The sequence below is a fragment of the Podarcis filfolensis genome (genome assembly GCF_964270895.1).
Source record: "Podarcis filfolensis genome assembly, chromosome: 3".
NCBI lineage: Eukaryota > Metazoa > Chordata > Lepidosauria > Squamata > Lacertidae > Podarcis > Podarcis filfolensis.
The window spans coordinates 24,488,428-24,508,087 of record NC_139606.1 but is presented as its reverse complement, the minus strand read 5'-3'; the positions used below and the strand labels follow the sequence as shown (position 1 = coordinate 24,508,087).

General features: G+C 41.4%; 1 protein-coding gene and 1 long non-coding RNA gene across 6 annotated transcripts in view; one reads left to right on the top strand and one right to left on the bottom strand.

The window, feature by feature from the left end:
- Positions 1-1,774: 1,774 nt before the first annotated feature.
- The window catches only part of CSMD1 (CUB and Sushi multiple domains 1), a 937,839-nt gene continuing 919,953 nt past the window's right edge, over positions 1,775-19,660 (bottom strand). For all 5 annotated transcript variants that reach the window (XM_083606880.1, XM_083606881.1, XM_083606882.1 and 2 more), the window contains 5 exons: positions 18,913-19,074; positions 17,669-17,781; positions 15,326-15,413; positions 14,405-14,537; positions 1,775-6,248 (listed from right to left, as the gene is read on the bottom strand). In XM_083606880.1, coding sequence (XP_083463006.1) covers positions 6,089-6,248; positions 14,405-14,537; positions 15,326-15,413; positions 17,669-17,781; positions 18,913-19,074 — 656 coding nt within the window. In that variant the 3' untranslated portion in view covers positions 1,775-6,088. The remainder of the gene's footprint in view (positions 6,249-14,404; positions 14,538-15,325; positions 15,414-17,668; positions 17,782-18,912; positions 19,075-19,660) is intronic.
- LOC310759802 lies at positions 5,959-14,703 on the top strand. The gene is made up of 4 exons (XR_014546504.1): positions 5,959-6,052; positions 7,525-7,624; positions 9,691-9,730; positions 14,351-14,703. It is a non-coding gene; the product is annotated as an uncharacterized lncRNA (long non-coding RNA).

Genomic DNA, 19,660 nt, shown 5'->3' with positions numbered 1-19,660 from the left:
TCAATCTGATTCAGAATCAGTCCAATTTGGAATTCAGCCAAATCGGCTGTTCAACTATACTGTAAAATATAATGTATATCCACATTCTAAACAGATCGTGAAGGTGCTATGGAATGGTAACAGATGCTGTGGCAATCTGTCAACTCCAGGGTTTTTATGCAGGATTTTTTTTGCCATTATTTGATTAGACCAAGCCTACCTTATGTCCAATGTACTTTCTGCTGGGGGGGAATTTGTGGCTGAATGTGCAAACACTTGTACAAGGTGCACACAGGAGAAAACCAGAGAGCTAAGCATTCAATTGAGTCAGGATATCTATCAACACGACACAAGCTCTCAGTGGGATGTGCATTTCTTAGAGCTAAAGGAGCCATTTCCCCATCCTCTTCAGGGGCAGAGAAGCAGGATGTCAGTTTTGTTATGCTTCAGGCGGGGAACTATCTTGAGCTCTTCTGTGTTTTCCTTTTCAGTTTTAAAAAGTGCACTGTCTTGATATTTGGGGTGGGGGGTGAGGAGAGAATATGAGGTGGAGAGAGAGCCATCCTCAGGTCAACTGGCTGTTAGCTGCCATCATCCCAGTGCCTTATGGGAGGATAACAATGGTGTCCTCTTATTTTAAAGAGCTGCTTTCTCTCTTACTGAATGATGATAAGTGTGCTTTTAAATCTGTAAAACAGAAAAAACAGTAAAAGGTAAGAGATGAGCATTCCACATCATTTGAGGTCAGTTGACACCTCTACCCCTAGAAGATCCCTCCTATTTTATCTTGACTGGGTAAGCTACCCCAAAAATGCAAAAATTCAGGTCCATTCATTTCAAGCCAATCCTGTTTATCCTTTCATTAATGATGATGTGCATCACTTTGCACAAGTAGTCCAGTTTGTCACTTGGAGAACACAAGAGTGCCTTTGTTACACGGTGCCTAATTGAAATGTTTTGGGTCTAAAAAGTTATGTTGATGTGTGCTTATATGCTTTCTTTCCTTGGGCTCCTGGAGCTGGATTGGGTGACATTTTGGCAAATCCTAACATGCAACCTAAACAAGCAAAGCAGCCTGTTGCTGGCATTTTTTAGGGTAGTCTATGCATGAGAGCTTGTACATCCAGGTGTATTTCTTCTCCCTTTCACAAATTGTGGGTGTGTTTAAGGCAAGGGGTACAAAAAGGAATGGAAACTGGGACACCATCTGAGGTTGCTTCGAGGTGACCAGTTTATTGAGCATTTGTTCTCATTTATTTGTGGGGAGGTTATATGATGCTTTGCCAAGCGATTATTACTCTCTCACACTTTCTAGTGTATTTATTTTCCCACCACCTTCTTTTACCACAAAAAGTTCATTAGGGATGAGCGGATTGTTGTGCAAGACTGCAAATTCCATTTTAATTGTGCAGCCTTAATTTGTCAGAATGTGTTTGAGTTCCACTCACAAAACAGTGGCAGTCTGGAAGTGTCCAGAAACATGGCATAACCTCTGAATAATTCACAATGTACATGACTTTTCCAAGAAGTGCAGGAATTGTAAATAAGAGAAGTAAGGATAGTGAAAATATTCCACAGATTTTGTGCCCAAAGATACGAGGAGGCAAATAACACTTCATAGAAATAGACGTATTTCTTCAGACATATAAAGGCACATCACTTTGAGTAGGAAACTCTGATGTCAGTATGGCCCTACATTTACACAAGTACCTTCTTTTAAACTTGGTTAGTAGAAATTCTTCAATTTCAAGAGAATAAAATAAGACTATAAGAACAGTACAGTGCTACACAGTAATCTGGAAATCTAAAATTAAATATTTAATTAGAACTTTGAATTTGCTTTCAAGATAGGTGGCATTGCACAGGCTATATTACAGTCTTTTATACTTCTTTTGCCAAAAAAATTACTGTATATTTTAAACAGGCCACTTTAATATTAATACAAGTGTAATAGGTTCAGAACTGAAAATTCAGCTAAAGATGGTGCATTTTACAGTATTGGGAAAAAATTACAGGATTTTTTTCTTCTCTTTTTGTATTGTAAAAACATTTTTTTAACAATTTACCTACATTAATCAAAAAGTACAGCATATTTAATAATTTTACAAATTTTTCATAAAAAATATATCTCTGTACAAAAAAGTTCTTTTGCACCTACTTCATGTCACAGCAGCATGTCGTGAAATGGCAAAATGGAGTACTGGGAATGAAAATTAGATTGATTTGATCGTAATGCCAGCTTTCCCCCCTCCCCCCTTCTTTAATAACAGCTTTTTTTGTTTTGTTTACAAAATATATTACAGAAGAAAAAAATTATTGCAGCTAGCCTGGAGAAAGGCAAGATGGGTGATACAAGCAGCAGATTTAAACAGCTTTGAAGCACATAACCTGTTTTTGATTGTTCTTTCTTTGAGTATGTTTACCTTTGCTTTATCATAATCATTCTGGTCCTTTCTGGGGAAAGAGTCAACAGTAAACACATCACAGAGATTTCATACTGCCTTTGGCATGACCGTACTACGACAGACCTCAATTTTACTATTCAAGTCACTCTGCAATTCAGGCTCTACTCAAGTGAATGGACTTTGGGGTGGCACTTTGAAGATCTGGGCTGTTGGGGTGGTGCACCTGATGCATGTCTGGGCAAGCATGGAGCCTGAAAAGGAGTGTTAGAAATGGAAGATTTAACCTGGTCAGTGTGCAATCCAACACAACTGTAACAAAACCAAAGGGAACAGAAAACCTTCAAGAGATAGGCACAGAGGTGACAAAGGGGGAAACACACACACACACACACACACACACACACACACACACAGCCATGGACCTATTTTATTAGGTAGGGCTGTATCTCTAGATATGCTGTGTGGGTACAAACCAATGTTTTGTTCTGTAGTTTCACTGAAATGAGTGACACTGCAGATGAGAAGTTCAGTAACAACTGAAGATTGGAGCATATCAGAGAGAAATGGTTGTTTTGCCTCCGTTAAGTAAAAAAAAAAATATGTTGATGGTTTATTATTCTAATGTGAACAGCCTTATTTCTTGTTTAATTATACTTCCCTAGAATAAATCAAGTTAGGATTTTCAGATTCTGAAGAATGAAAAGTTGAAAACCGTGCTCTAATGAATTCTTCTGGCTCATCCATGGAGCTCCTTTGTCTGAAACGCTCCCCCAGCTCATTACAGTGAATGGAGCCAACCCATGCGCAGACTTGCTTTCTCATGTGCAGCCCAGTCCATTGAAATGAACCAGCTCCCCACTCTGCAATATACAAGAGATCCATGCGTGCAGATAAGTGCACTTGGATCTCCCAATCCAGAACATAGGGTGGTAACACTATTTTACAAAACTTTCCTTCTTCTTACGCTTCATCCAGACAGGGTAAGAATTGGGGTTGGGGGAGAACCCAAACCCATTCTCCCTTCATATTTTGTATTCTCTCCCCCCCCCCCACCCAAATGACTTTGGTTACATCTGCCATCACCAATAAAGTGACTTCAGAGGCAGCAATTCAGTGTTTCCCGTTCTCCAGTATACAACGGTGCAATCTACACTGGAAGCAATGCCTCTTTATGAAAGGAGGGCTATTTTGTTCTGATCACTGTTGTCCTTCCAGAGAATGCCCAAATCTGTCAGATATCATATAAAATTGTAAATGCACGTGAGATAATAAAAAAGTAATCTGCTTCTAAAGCAAAGCACAAATGTCCAGACAGTGCCAAGGTTTCTAATATTAAACATTTTTTTGTTAAAAAAAGAGATGAAGAAGCTAAACTTATTGGCATTGCTGGTATCTTCCATCAAAAACCATGTAAGTTTTTCTACTTTGATCAAAGATTGCCCTGCAAACTTTTTCTTGCTATTTAACATAAACTGATATCTATTATTTTCTGCTAATGCTTATTTTTGGTGATTGGTTTAGTTTGGTGTCGGGGTTCATAATGGACTGGATCCAAAGAGCTACTTGAGTTGCCCAAGGGCTTGAATGTGCCCAGTGGAATTCCTGCCTCCCCCCCACTTTGAACAAGGAATAAAAATTGCCCCTGCCGTATGACAACCTGCTTTTGAAAGCCTCGCCAAAAGTGGTTTGACATATGAAAGCCTCGCCAAAAGTGGTTTGACTTTCTGGGGGTAATGTTTGGGAAACACGACTCCAAAGATCCTTTCGGTGTGTGGAACCAGTAGTGCAGGTTTTTGGAACCTGGCCTGTGTACTTGATGTGAAGGTGTCAGAATATTAATATAAATAATTCTGTTTGTTTGTTTTTAAAAGTCAGGTGGCAAATCATTGGCGACGTACAATGGTGTTTGTCCCTCTGTCGGAAAGCAATAGAAATACAGTATAAAACTGAATATAATTTTTGAAATGCAACATAGTTGGTTTGATTAAATTAGTGTGGGTGCGGCCAACATTTTTGGAAAGTTCTGACATAAAGGAAGGTCAGAATATGTACTAGTGCCACTCTAGCTCCATTGTTTCTGGTTTTCACCCTAGCCTACTGAGCTGAGGAGTAGGCAGCAACAGAGGTCTAATCATGCCACAGCTATCCCCATAGTTTTCTTATCCTTCTCTCTGTGCCACCCATGAGTTAGTACTATAGGTAAAAGACTTGGGTGAATCAACAACCTGTCAGTTAATTTTGCCATGTCCCCATTTTCGTTTTGAGAAGCTAGCGGCAACCCTTGCTACAGTAACTTTGAGGAGTTTTTCCACGTACATCTCAAACTTGCTCTGTCAAGCTGTGTGATTACAAAAGCATCAAGCAGTATTGGTTAAAAATGTAGCCAACAAAGACATTCACACACTCACACACATACAGACACCCCATTGGAAAGCGTAGTGGTTGCAGTGGCGGCTTGCATGTTGGATGTGGCTCGAGTTTTACATACTCTCTTGCAATGCATTTGTAAGTTCTATGTAACATTAGAAAACAATGTAGTTCCACGTGGAAAAAAAAGATGGCAAACAAATGCAAAAGGGAAGACTGTATTGTGAGCACGGGCCCACAGGCTTTATGAACTATCTAAAATAAATTACTATTCACATTTTGTACATGGCAAGCAGCAGTAGCTGCCTGACTCCCCTGCTGTTACAGAGTATGATGCTGAGAAAAAAAGAATGAATGAAGTGAGAGAGAAAACGGAAGCAAGGCTGGGAATGAAGATTTGTAAACACGGGCTTCCCACCCCCCACCCCCAAAATCTGGCTGGGTTGTACTGGAGTTTACATGGAAAATAAACCAAAATATAGTCTCTTCATAGTCACAAGTCACTCTGCCAGGAATAGAGGAAGGAGTCATTGTATAACATACGTGCTGGGTAAAATTATTATGGAATGCGTCACAGGACAAAAAAAAAAGTTGAGTAAATGCTTATATACAATGGATAGTGTGTATAAACCCTGTATATTTTGTTTTTGTTTTTAACCAGTATCATACTCAGTCATTCATACCACACTAGTGCAAAAAATTGTGCATTAACATTTTGCAATACAACAGCTGACTGGGAAGTTTGTAGACTGCCTTATGTATGAATATCTGAGATATACTGTAGGGTTGTTCTAACAGTTGACAAGATTTCAATGGTAAAGCATTTTGTAGATGTGTGCAGCCCCCAAGGAAGGTTGTCTTGTCTTCTCCTTCAAGAAAGCTTCTTTTTGTTGTTGTTGTTTAAATCTCCTCCTGAATGTTCTTATTTCTGGGGATAATTTATGGTGCTATTTTTTGTCACAGTTCCCAACGGAGTGATCCGAGTGCCCAGAAGATTGCATTGAAAGGCATCCAGCCACTTACAAATGTGAAAGTCTGAGGCATTTAAATATGACAGATGGATATGACTTGGCAGTCTTCCTTCAAAGTGTGCCTTGATTTGGATCAAATGCAGCCAGGTATTTCAAATCCACCTTTGAGATGAAGAAATTATCTTGGTCTTGATTCCCCAGAAGACTTGACGTTTCACCAGAAAGCCTTGCTGCGTCTATGCCAGTAGATGTTAAAAGATTACAGCAGCGAAGCCTAGAGAAGGGAAACTGGTATATGGCACCAAAGGAATTACTGCTTGTCCATCAGAGGTATGGCTATGAATCAGTCAAACTGGGCACTGAAGGCTATACCACTGTACAAACTGTGTTCAGAGTTGTGTCAAACCTCACAGCTTTTGCCTCTGTGGGTTTTAAGTTTGTATCATACATAGGATTTTCAAATGACGCTTGTCCATTGCTGTTTTCATGTCCAGCATAACCATTGTACTGCACTTTTGGTCTTGTTCTGGAGTGGGGAGGAGAGAGGAGGATAAAAATCAGAGCCTCAGCCATTGTAAATAACATGGTACAACTAAAGCAATTTATAAAGATCCTGACGTCTAAACACTATTAAGCTCCCAGAAGTGCCTGCTGCTTAAAATGGTTGGCAGTTTGCCTCACTAGTAAGCCCAGAGAACACGGAGTTATCAGTTACCAAAGCATCAAAAAAAGTAAAAGCTGTAGACTTGTTTCACATGTATCCAAACTCCATGAGCGCGGCTTCCCACATCACTAGTCTCCGTTTTAGGCCAGTTCTATGGGTCTGTTTTCACCTGAAAACAGGTACTCTTTCTCCCACTAAGGAAAGAACAGCTTAGGACCTGGTACTTATTTACCTGAAGGACATGAGCTTGTTTAAAACACTGCAATAGCTGTGAGTAGAGTTGGAGAAGAAATATGTCCATATTTTAAAGCAAACCCCCTAATCTGCCTTTGCCAGATTAAATGTAATCTGGAACACTACTTGCAGGACAAGGCATCGGACTTCCCATACCCCAACCCATATAAATAAGAGACCAATCAGACTGGGTTTTGGATAAAAACAGGCCACAACTTTATTGAATACAAATGAAAGAGGTTTGGCTTGGGCATTGGGCAATCTAAATACTTCCGGCCTGCCGGAAGTGATGAATTGTCAATCCAGGTGGGAGTTCTTAAGACTTACATCAAATGAGGCTTGCTAGAGCCAAAGGCAAAAGCCTAGTGCAGCAGGGAGCAAAACAGAGCTCCCACAGCAACACAGCAAACTCTGGTCCTGATCCTACAAAGAAGCAGGAAAACCCGGCACAGGAACAAACAGCCTGTGCCCCAGGTGTGGGCTGCTTCAAAGGGCAGGGGGCGGATCCGAGGGAAGCCCATTGTTGATTCCATTGGCTCTGCCCTGGCTCCGCCCACGTCTAGCCTGCATCCCCATTCGCCAATGCAGGGTGCAGGGTATGCCCCCACCGCCTATCAAGAAGGGCACTGCCGTTTGAATTCCACTGTTGGGGCCCCTGTGAAGCCTCTTCTGTCCAGCAACGCCGACACACCAAGAGAGGTGAGCAGACTAGTCAAATCACCTTACACACTTCAAATTATGCAACACAGTTTTGGTTGCATAATCTGTTTAGATTGTATTTTTTTTATCTGCTCTGCTGAATTTCTTAAGATATTGCTTTAATATCTTAATATTTAGATATGAATTGTTTTGATACTTTTATCTAATTGTAGTTTTATTGTTTCTATCTTTTTATTATCTGCAGTTGCTACACTCTTTACTGGACAGTGGCATAGGAGTACTCTGAAGATGGAATGGAAGACCAGGGGATTGCTTCCTTCGTACAGACTCGCCAGTGGCATAGGGTAGCACTATAGGGAACCAACTACCATGTCTCCACACCCACCACCCACTGTGTGCAAGAGAGAGGAGGGGGGAAGGGGAGAGGAAGAGACAGGGACCAAAGAGAAACATGATGAAGCATGTACAGTAGACCCTCAGGTTACGTTACTCTCAAGTAATGTAAACTTCGGGTTGCGAAAGTGGCAAACCTGGAATTTCTGGGTTTTGCTGCTCGCACATGTGCAGAAGCGCTCTGCGTGCATGCGTTCTATTGCGCCGTGCGTGTGCGCAGAAACAGTGCCTCTGGATACAGATTTTTCAGGGTGCGCACGGACCTCCAGAATGAATTAAATTTGTATCCAGAGGGGCCACTGTAATTTGGCATTCTCCACTACTACAAAGGTACATAGGTAGTTTTTTCTCTTGGAAAGTGTTGTCACCAACTTCACAATTTATGTGTCTTGTTTCTTGTGAAGAAAACATGCAAAAACCATGGCAGGGAAAAGATGAAAGCTCATTATCACTTAATTCATAACATTTCCTACTAGTAATACAGGGGAAAAAATCTATTCCTTTTATTGCAGTCTGCTATTCAGTCTGCTATACTGTAGGGCAAAAATACCTTCATTTCTCTGCTAGATTTAATCATTAATCCCAACTTTAAGTGAAATAAACACTTCAAGCAATACAGTAGTAGATGCTGCCAAAAGTGGAATGGAACAGATGGGAATTGCTTCCTGGTAGGTTCTGAATGTTTTCTTTCGAGTTCTTAAAAATCTTTTCCCTTTTTGGTCATTTTTAAAAATTGGTTTCAATAGCCACAAATAGCTGCAATGTTTCTGAATTTTAGCAGCAGGGTTTACTGTCATTCTTTTCATTAAAGGTAAAGGTACCCCTGCCCGTACGGGCCAGTCGTGTCCAACTCTAGGGTTGTGTGCCCATCTCGCTTAAGAGGCCGGGGGCCAGCGCTGTCCAGAGACACTTCCGGGTCACGTGGCCAGCGTGACGAAGCTGCTCTGGCGAGCCAGCACCAGCGCAGCACACGGAAATGCCGTTTACCTTCCCGCTATAAAGCGGTACCTATTTATCTACTTGCACTTAGGGGTGCTTTCGAACTGCTAGGTGGGCAGGAGCTGGGACCGAAAGACGGGAGCTCACCCCGCCGCGGGGATTCAAACCGCCAACCATGCGATCGGCAAGCCCTAGGCGCTGATGTTTTACCCACAGCACCACCCGCGTCCCCCCTCTTTTCATTAATATAATGCAAATAATTTCAAAGTTTCTTGAGATTGTAGTGGGCTGACTGAAGGAAATGGGTTGCAATCCTATGGTCAGAACTGCAATCAAATAGTTCTAGAGTGGCCGTGGGGGCAGATGAAGACATGGAGCTCGATTCCCTGTTTATTTGAGCAACTGCTCAGGGCCAGGATTCAGACTGGCAGGAGTGACTGCTCCATTCATGCTTTGCTTTTCAGTTTCTCCATTCCAGGAGCAGCGCTTCACAATTCTCCCAAAGCCCCTTCCCATCTGGTTGTACCGGACAAGGTGTAAGGGACTGAAACTGGAAGGTTTGCCCCTGCCCCCTAGTAGTTCTAGAACTCTTGGGTAGTTCTAGAATTCTTGGGTAGTTCTAGAACTCATCCCATTAGGACCATAAACTATGCATTTCCTTTTAGAGGGGATTAGGAAAGCCCTCCTTGTATGAAGCTGTGTGTACATAGCATTTTACCACACTCTCATGCTTCAGTAACAGCTCTACATGACTGCTGCGGTCATTCTACAAATCTTTAGTAAGAACATGTTTTAATCTGTTATACAGTGGTATCTCAGGTTAAGAACTTAATTCGTTCTGGAGGTCCATTCTCAACCTGAAACTGTTCTTAACCTGTGGTACCACGTTAGCTAATGGGGCCTCCCACTGCTGCTGCGCCACCGCCACATGATTTCTGTTCTCATCCTGAAGCAAAGTTCTTAACCCGAGGTACTATTTCTGGGTTAACGGAGTCTGTAACCTGAAGCGTCTGTAACCTGAAGCGTATGTAACCTGAGGTACCACTGTATTCATTAGTTTTTTAAATTCTCATTTCAGATACCCAGATATGTACTGAAAAAAACTTGATCATGAAGAGGTATGTAAAGTTTTTTGTTTTGTTTTTTGATGCCCTACTGTATTTGGGCAAAATATAAAAATATTGTTCAAAATCCCTATTAAAGCTATGTAGGCAACACCCCATTTACATGCTTTCGGTAAGCATATACACACATTGTGCCAAACCCGGAAGTGACCCAAAAACGTCACAGAAATGGACAGAATTCACAGGCTTTTTCAGTAATGTTTCATATATACGCAATTTCACTGATGTACGTGGTGCCTCAGAATGTAACCCCCATGTAAATGGGGGGTGGGGTTTGCCCATATTAGACAGTATTGTGAATAATAGACAAATGTAAGCAAAATGGAAACATTTTATTTTTAGAGGTGAGCCAAAACAAACTAGTAGCTGTTTAATGCCCTGTATCAGACAACACACAACAACAATAGAGAAATATTTGATTTTAAAACTATTTGCTTTTGTTCAATTACTCAAATTTCAACATGGAACTCAAAACGTATGCTGAGCTGAAAAGAAAGGATTAAAACAGTAGTGATATATAAGACTCTTCTACCCTAAATTTAGTATTAATTTTTTATGAATGTAATTATATAATTAAAAAGAACCTAAAATATAATCCCTCAAAAAACACTCATTTTATCTGAAGTTAGAAGATTGAACTGAATTAATATAGATATTCCATCAAAGTAAATGCTATGACAAAAATTAGAGAATTTTTAAACCTTTTTTTTAAAAAAATAGAAACAGCCCCTCTGAGATAAACAGAACTTACTCCCCCCAGGTAAGCCTATAGAAGACTATATCCTAGCTGTGTTTGTGTTGTCCTATAGGGTTGTTTACCAAGGGAAGGAGTCAACTAATTCATTCTGTCAGAGAAAGCCCTGCATAAGGACTTTCATGAGTGCCCTGGGTCCTTTTGGGGGGGGTGAAGAAAGCCCCTGGAACAGCCAGGGGTGGGGAGAGAAAAGGGATGTTGCAATAGCACGATGTTGACTTTCTCTCCAAGTCTGGCTATTTGACTAAGAAGGGCTGCTGTCGTTTATATCCAGTGTTTTTTCCAGACCGAAAGGTGCTGGAACACGCCTCCCTCAAAAGATCCACTCCAGAACCCACAGAGGATATATTTGGGGTAGGGGGTCTCCTTGTGAGCCAGAGGAAGCCTACCTCTGTCACCCTGCCCTCCCCACCCATGCGTGCAAAGGTGGTAGTGGCGGCGGCAGCAGCCCAACAGGGGGGCTACAGAGACAGCTTCCTCATGTGACAGCCCAATGCTGCAGCTCCACTTCCGGGTCAAGCCTGACCTGGGGATGGAGAGCAAGAGTAGAGTCGGCAGCAGGTTCCCTGCCTGGACCGTGGCGTTTTCGTGTCCCCTGTGCTGCTTTACAAGGCAAGCTGCAGCAGGCTCCCTTTGCGCCCTGCCCCAGGCAGCGATAGCATACATTCTGCCACCAGGTGGGCAGGCTGTCTCTTCCTCATGGAAGAAAGAAGTGGGTGGCTTTGTTAAATTGTTGGCGCAGTGGTGGTGGGTTCCCGTGTGGCAGCTGGGAGGCCCTGTTGTGTCCCTGGCTCGCAAAGAGACCATCTCTAGAGCTAATAGAGGATGTTCCCTTCAGATTGGGTCTTCTCAAGAGCTGGAGGTTCAGTGGGCCTTTGCTGAGTCTGGTTAGGTCTCTCCCCTCATTTCCAGGGCCCAGCTGAAACGTGCTGGAATGCCATTCCACTGAGTTCCAGCTGAAAAGAAGCGTTGTGTGTATAAATTTGCACACCTGATACTTAAGGCCTCAGAGGTTGTGGAGAATGCAGGCGTGGCTAGCAGAAACTAAACGTGCATCGTTTTTCTAAGCTAAAAAGTCTTGGCCTCTGAGCTGGGACTATAGCTTAAAGTTGCAGTAAAGTGCTGTAGCAGTCAGCCCTGGTTCCTAGATGAGGATGGTCAGGTTAGCAACCTACACATGCAGCAGCACCCTTTGCATTCAAGCTTCCTCCCAAGGACAGGAGCAGCTGACTCAAAACTACTACACACATTCTTAATTTTGTAAGGCATAAAAATGATCCTTTTGCTGAAGGTTATTTTGACTCTTAACAGGGTTGTAGTTTAGGACATTCAAGATCCGTTACTTCTGGTACTTTTTAAGAGTTATGCATATTTAAAATTAATCTATCTTCTCAGACAGAAATTGTTTTATATACCCAATTCTCAAGTTAGACCAACTCTAGCAGCACTCCCATAAGCTCACTCAGCATGTACCCGTAGGGTCTGTTTATCTATGAATTCTAACATTCATAAGGCACTGGGAAGGGGGCAGCACATGTAAGGCACAATGCAGAAGTCCTTTCAAGTCTCATAAATTTAAATGGAAAAATTAAGCATGTGCTTCAATATCTCCCTTGAAAGTGTTGACTTTTGGCTGTCTCGTGTCCACTGTTTATTAAACCTTAGGCTACAATCCTATGGCTTGGAGTAAGGTAAACTCAAAATGTATTATTTCTGAGTAGAAGATTGCACTGTTAACGTGCTACATATATTTTGTATGATACGATGGAGGCCAGGTGATGTCAGCTTTTCAACATAGTGATCTGGCGATATACCAGAATGTTGAAACAAGAGGGAGGAACAAGATGCATTTACCCCAGCTTAAATTGCCACCACTCCTACTGGGAGAGCTGAGGTGGTTTCACCCTGGCCCCTCATGGGGAAAGAGGCAGTCTGGTGCATGGAGGCAACAAGGTACTGAGGTGAGGCTCCCTCCTGGGGTGACCAGGATGAAACACACAGCTCCCCCTCCCAGGCAAAGGTAGCCAGGCAGTGGTAGATGCCTTTGCCTTCACACGGGCGGGTTGTCTCTTCTGGGAGAAAGAGGTAACCTGCCTGTGCCAAGATGGCGGCAGTGGGTGGTGCTGCCTCTTTCTCATAGAAAGCTACTCCACCAGCCCCACATGAGCCAAAAAGGGGGGGGGGCTTGATCAGCTTTTTGGCTCCCTGGGGGCTGCCTCTTTCTCTGTCCCTTTACCCTGCTGTGCCAGTGCCTGCCTCATTCTCTACTGCCTTGGCACGGGGTGCGTGTGGGTCAGGTGAGCTACCTCTTTCTCCATTGAGGGGCGTGTGGCTGCCTGCTTCTCAATGGAGAAGTCTAACAGAGCCCCCACCTCATCTGTGCCTCACACAATCTGGTGGTTGGATAGGGGCTCCATTACACTTCTCTGCCGAGGGGCAGGCAGCCGCATACCCCTCAATGCAGACGTTTAAATGAGCCAAGGGAGGAACAAGCTACATCCCTCAGTGGTTTCACCTGGTGAAGAAGAATATTGCAAGTGAAACGGCCACTGCTCCTGAGTCCCTCTGCCACTGCAGCTTATTTCTCCTTCAGCGTGCTGGGTACAGAGGCCGTTTCACTTGCAATATACCCCGGGTAAAACCACCATTGTGCTCTGGGCCCTTACTGGTCCTGGGCGATGTTTCAATACCCATTGCCCAGTCCTAGCCAGGGTTGGTGACCCTGTGGCTGGGCAATGTTACAATTAATTGTCTGAAACTGGTATAATGGTCAAACCGCAATACCAGTTTCAGACTTTTTCAGCCAGCAATACATTGTGCCTCCCTGGCCGATGCCAGCGCAGTGCACCTCACCTAGTCACTCTGCCTGCAGCCAGGAAGTTGCAGTGTATTGCCAGCTAACATTGCAGTGATCAGCAGAGAGGTGGGCAGCTAAGGAAGCCCACTTCTTAGCTGATCAAGCCCTCCAGCATCCCCACCTGCCCCTCAGCAGAGCAAGCACCCTTACCGCTCTGCCTCCTGTGAGCAAGAGTGGTACGGAGTAGGGCTGGGCAATTTCAAACATTGTGATATATCAGTATATCACAATGTTTTAGTTGCTGAAAACAAGATATCGCCCAGCCCAACCTGTAGCTCACCAGATTAGACTTGGGCAAATCTGTCCATTTTGGTTTCTCTCAGTTTCTAATTTTTCCGATCATAAGTGCAGCTCTCCACATCATTTTGCATTTTAAAAAAAAATCCTCATGAAAATCTACATTTGCTTGTAAATTTTCCCTCATATATGCATTTTTCAATGCAAATGTACATATATTTTTCATATTATTATTTATTGAATATATATACTGCCCTACACCCCGGAGGTCTCAGGGCAGTTCACAGAATAATATATTATTCTCACTAATATATGGATTTTTATCCACACTTAGCCAAATATATGCAGTTTGTACCCATTACTTGGCTTGAGAACTGCATACAAACTCAAAAAAAAATGGCTGTGCTTGTGTATTGTTTCAAAAATGCAAAATAGGTAGGCTATTCCAAATGTTGTTGGACTCCAACTCCCATCAGCCCAACTTGAACAATGGTCAGAGATTGCTGGATGTGTAGTCTAACAACATCAGGAGGGCCACAGTGTAGCCATTTCTGATGTAGGCTAACCTCAATGTTTTGTTTTGTTTTTCCATGAAAGAAAAGTCTTAAACACACACCCATGTGTTTGTTTGTATCTGCAACCAATTTTCATTAGAAGCTACCAAAATGTTACTTGTTGTTTTGCTGCTTGGGCTATCAAATTGTACCTTGTAAAATTTGAGCAGTTAATCTTTGTTAAAGCTTTCTCTTCTCTCTACTCTCAACAGGCAGAAGTTTGTGCACTTAATTAAATATGTCACAAGAGATTAGATCCAGCATACCTGTGTTTGTAGAGGTAAAATGCAAACCCTGATAATATTAGAGCAAAGAACGGTACCAGGATTGCAGCTGCAACAGAACTGCTGTTTGTACCATAGAAGTGATTGGGATGATCTGCGCCTGTACTTAAAGGACCTGAAAAGAAAATGAAGGGAAGGGAAAGAAAATATTTTTTTTAAGGGATGCAAGTATAAGCATGTAAATCCAGCAGAAGTATGGCTGGCAAAACAAGCACATTTTTAAAAAGTACTTGTATGAATGCAATGTATTTTCTAAATGCAATAAACGTGTATAAAATGTCTAGATCTATAAATAAGTGCTGAGCTATATAATCCTATATGAATGCATGCAGCTGTTTTCCTCAGACCATTGGGTTCTCATGGTTCCAACAGGAAGATTCTAACATCACAAACCCCCTATGTAAATTCTGTCATCATCATCACCTCCATCTCCTGGCAAAGCTTGAAAAAAGGATTCAGAATATTCAAATTTAATCTGATCCACAAATGGTAACAATATCCCTTAATAGCCTTGGAAAACGCAAGCTGGCTTTTTCCTTACAGTCTGAAGATACATGCAGAATCCAGGACTACCAAAGTCATTTAAACACAGAACATATTAAAGACTAAGTTGTAAAAGCCATTTAAAGCACTGTTATAATCATCATTCTGCATTGATGGTCTTCATAGAAGCATCCTGCAGTTATCTTATTAGGTTGCTGTTGCATCAAAAATGAAGTGGCAGCATGAAATAGTTGAATTAGAGATTTAATGGCACATTTAAACTAATTGAGAAGATGTGGTAGTAATTGAATACAATAAATATGCTTTTATTTACTTCAATGGTTGGCACAGTGATTTGAGGTTATCAGTATTCAATAATAGACTATATGACACTATCTAGGGCTATAGCAGCATTCTTACTTTGTCTTTGGAGCATAAATCTTCCAAAATCTTTTCCGTGTATGTCACCTTGATATGTGAAGACACCTCTGTCGAGTCCCGATGACACCTAGAACAAAGAGAAACCATTAAAATCAAGAGTGGACAATGGAACCATCTTTTTTGTTTGTTTGCATTTCATGATTACTGATACACCAATGGAACAAAATCATCAGAATAGTTAAAACAGCCAAACATTTTTAATAACACACAAATCCTGGTTTTCATTTGAACAAAGAGACTCATAAAACTATACATCATGATGAAGACCCTTTTGCATTTGTAGCGTTTGTTAGATTACAAATTCTGAAATACTTGAAAGGAATGCTGCAGTTACCAAGGAAGAGATGAGGAACACCTAGGCCAGAGCCTTCCAAATTTTTCATGTTGATGACACATTTTTTAGACCTGCATAATTTGTGACACAGTATTTCAGTTTTACTAGCAAACGGTAGGTTAAACTAACCACTTTCCAGTTCCGGGAGGAGCACGGGGAGCATTCACGCAACACACACACACATTGCAGCTGGCACACTAATGTGTTGCAACACACATTTTGGAAAGTTCTGGTCTAGGCTATGGGGTCAGATACAACTCTCAGAGGTGACCCACCTGCTCCCCAAGACACGCTTTCTTTAGCCCTCTTGCCGCCTCCTTGATTTTTGTACTGGTTGTAGGGGGAGAAAACAGCAAATGACAAGTGCTAGGGGCTCCAGTTTGGATTGCCTTGGGCTGGAGCCATAGATTATGAGGAGTTCCAGGGGTCTTGAGTAAGACCTCCAGCCCCACCATGGGGCCTGGCTGGCTAGATGCCACACTCTCAGGTTGCCATGAGTCCAACTTGTCTGGCCTGTGCCGAAGTGGAAATCTCACACTGGCAACTCCATTTTATTTATTATTTATCATATTTATCATATTTTTGTCTTGCCGTTCCTCCCAAAGGAATCCAGGGCAGAAACAACAAGTGGTGAAACAATAAAAACATCTTTAAAACAATGCCAAAACAGAGGCAGGCTAGGAAAGATCTCAGTTTAAAGGCAAGTCTTCAAGACAGTGGAGATGGCACCTGTCTAGTATTATGGCGAGGGTATTCCAAAGGGTTGGTGCTACAATGCTAAAGGCACAATTCTTACATTGTGCAGAGTGGATCTCACATGCAGAATGCAATGGTTGTGCATTTAAGGGGCAAGATGATCATTCAGGTATCCTAGTCTCAAGCTCCATAGGACTTTATACCTCAAAACCAATGCCATGAATTTCGCCTGGTATCTAATTGGCAGCCGTTTAATCAGGACTCTGGTGTGAGGAGGAGACAGACAATTTAATCCACGGCCAGCTGCTGCAGTCCGAATTTGGAATGGGTCCCCCTCAGCTGCAGTTTACATTGGCAAAAGAGGCTCTATTTAGAAGAATGTACATACACGCTCAGACATGCATGTATAGTTTTGCTGAAATGCTGCTTTCAGAAAATTGTATGAAGTGATAGGTCACAAGAGTGGCATGTCAAGAAACTCTTCTCTCCCCATTACCACTTGCTTCCTCTTGGTATCGTGGTTTTTGGTGCTGGATCCTTACGCAGACAAAGGAAAAGGAGGAGCAACATGTCTTGCCTAGCAATGACTCTCTGCATCAGAGAGGAAGACAGAGAGGAGATGGGCACAATGGTGAAGCTGTCTTCTCATTTTGCACCCTCCTTTCACACATCAGTGTGTGCAGAGAGAAAGCTTCCTCATCGTCCCTCTTCCTTCTCTCATATACATATCTGGTTAGCAACCTGGGCTCCTGAAATGTTTACAGTGAGTGGGAAAGCACACCTTGGTTACTGGATCCAACCTCAAACACACAACATTTCTTAATCGGGAAGAACAACGGATACATAGTTAATACACTCTAGGAAATTGCAGTTCTGCAATTTCATAGCTTTCCTTCCAACAATAATCTTCAGTGAAGATTATAATTACTTTTGAAAAACGAGAAACTTCTGCCTTCAAATTAGGACCTCCATAAGGAAGGAAACCACGTAATGAAATTAATATTCTGTTCCAGTATTTTAAAATATCCCAAAGTCCATGAGAAAGTTGGCCCAGCAAAATCTTCCATCTTAGTTGTTCTGTGTCTCATTCTTTGGGAACAAGGCAATGTTAAATGCAATAAAGCAGATGTGTGCAAAAAATACTTCTCTTAAGGAGTCAAGGGAGTAATGATGGGTTTTATACATTTCAAAATGCATACCACCACAAATGTAAAAATATACGAGAGAGAAGAGATATTCTACTAGGTGGGGACAACATTTGAGTCACATAAACATCTTCTGTGTTTACTTACATAGCCATCTAAGGCCCATTTGTCATTTTCAAACTTGCTTGCAGAACCCTCTCTAGGATTTTTAATTTGATAGACTTTCAAAAGCAAATGGGCCTCCTCTTTCTTGTAAACGCCTGCAAAGAAAATTATAGAAAGTGCATTTTAAAACATGTTCACTCTGTGTATTTTTAGACTGAACAAAATATTAATCTTTTCTGTAGATGATGTAAAATATTTAGCTAGCTTAAACTTCATTTACATAAAAAACCACGTAATTAGATATTACTGCATTTAAATAAATGGTGTCATGTATTCCTACAAACCAGCTTTTAAAGCAATGGTTCACCTCTGAACCAGTTTTTAAAAGTCATACTCAGATTATCATATATTAGCGCCATCAACTGAGATATGAACAAGCATTTTGGCCTAGCATGCAGCCCCTTCACGTGAGCAATGAAAAGGCAAACCAACCAGGAAACCTTCCATTAACAACAGTTTTTCCTCTCTCCCTTTAAACACGCACCTGTTGCAAACAAAGCAGTATGGCCATTCCAAAGCTTTTGTAGACACAAATGTTATTTAACATGTCATCATGTATAACTTCCCTGTTAGCATATTGAGGACAAATAATGATGTCTGGAGGGGCCCATATTGTCCCTCAGTTGGTAACTAATGTAAGTTCAATGTGTGCATTAACTTGCAAATGTGCACAGAGCTTTTAAGAGTCTGTTTGATTTTTTTTAAAATGTTTCAATTGCTAGATCTGATTATAAAACCATGCTACGGAAAAGACTATGTTTTGAATTAGAAGTAACTATGGGATAGATTTTGTTTATCAAAATAATTTGTGGGAGTAAGATATATAGAGGTTTATTTTTACAAAGCATTGGCATGGAAAAACTTAGCAAAATGGCATAAACTTTGCATGTAAAGAAATATTATTATATTTACATCAGCAACAAAATGTCAATGTTCCCTAAGTGCCAGGTATCAAAGGGGAAGTGTGGTGACTACAGGATGGGATTTCTTCTACAGGTTAATAGAGGTAGCAAACAATAATAATTTTAATTGAAACCTATTTCATTCATCAGATTCAGCTGCAAGCAACCAGATCATTTCTAAGTGTCGTGTCACAATATAAGGCTTTCTAGTAGTATAAATAGATCTCTTCTTCTACCTTACACATGCTACATGTAAATCGAAACAGGTAGGAACATGTCTCCGAAACCTTGATTGCAGCTTCAAAATGGAATTTCAAACCTCACCTGATAGCTTGAGCTGTGTGCTAGATGCTTCAATGAATGTAGCATTCACTTTACTGCTTGTAGCATTGAACCAGTCAACGGTTAGAGTTGCAGGTTGTCTTTTCCCTTGATGCTCATAAAAACCTTTCCACAATGAATTTATAAAAAATACATCTGAAGGAACTGGAGAAAAGATGAACAAAGAAGTAAATCACTACAACAAAATGCAAGCAGATGTGTCTCTCTACTTCTTTGCGTATTCATTATTTAGTTCACTATTAGAGGGTCCACACATTGTTTCAAAACCTTTGTTGTATTGAAATATTTATAGTATCAATGATAATAGAGTATATGAACTTATGGTGAATCTTTATGCATAGTGACATCTTCCTGCTGCAGTTGAAGTCCAAAGCAAATTGCTTTGGATCTCTCACTTCAGCTTCTCCAGAAATACATGAGAGAAAACATATCCTCTTTATTACCAATGGATTTAGGATCATATGTTGGAACAATAATGAAATGATCAGTTGGTCATAATGCAAGTTGTATTACTAAGAGAAACACTCCTTACTATCCTTTAGAACAAATTCAAGGCAGTTTGAGTGTACTCTTGACAGAAGTTATACATGCCTAAGTGTCTCATTGACTTCAGTTAGATGAACGCATGAAAAACTAGGCAGAGATTTGCAGCTGAAACTTGCAGATTTCTATATTGCTTTCTCAGTCCCCCACCCCCTAATTCCCATATTTTTTGTGAAGATGTAAGATA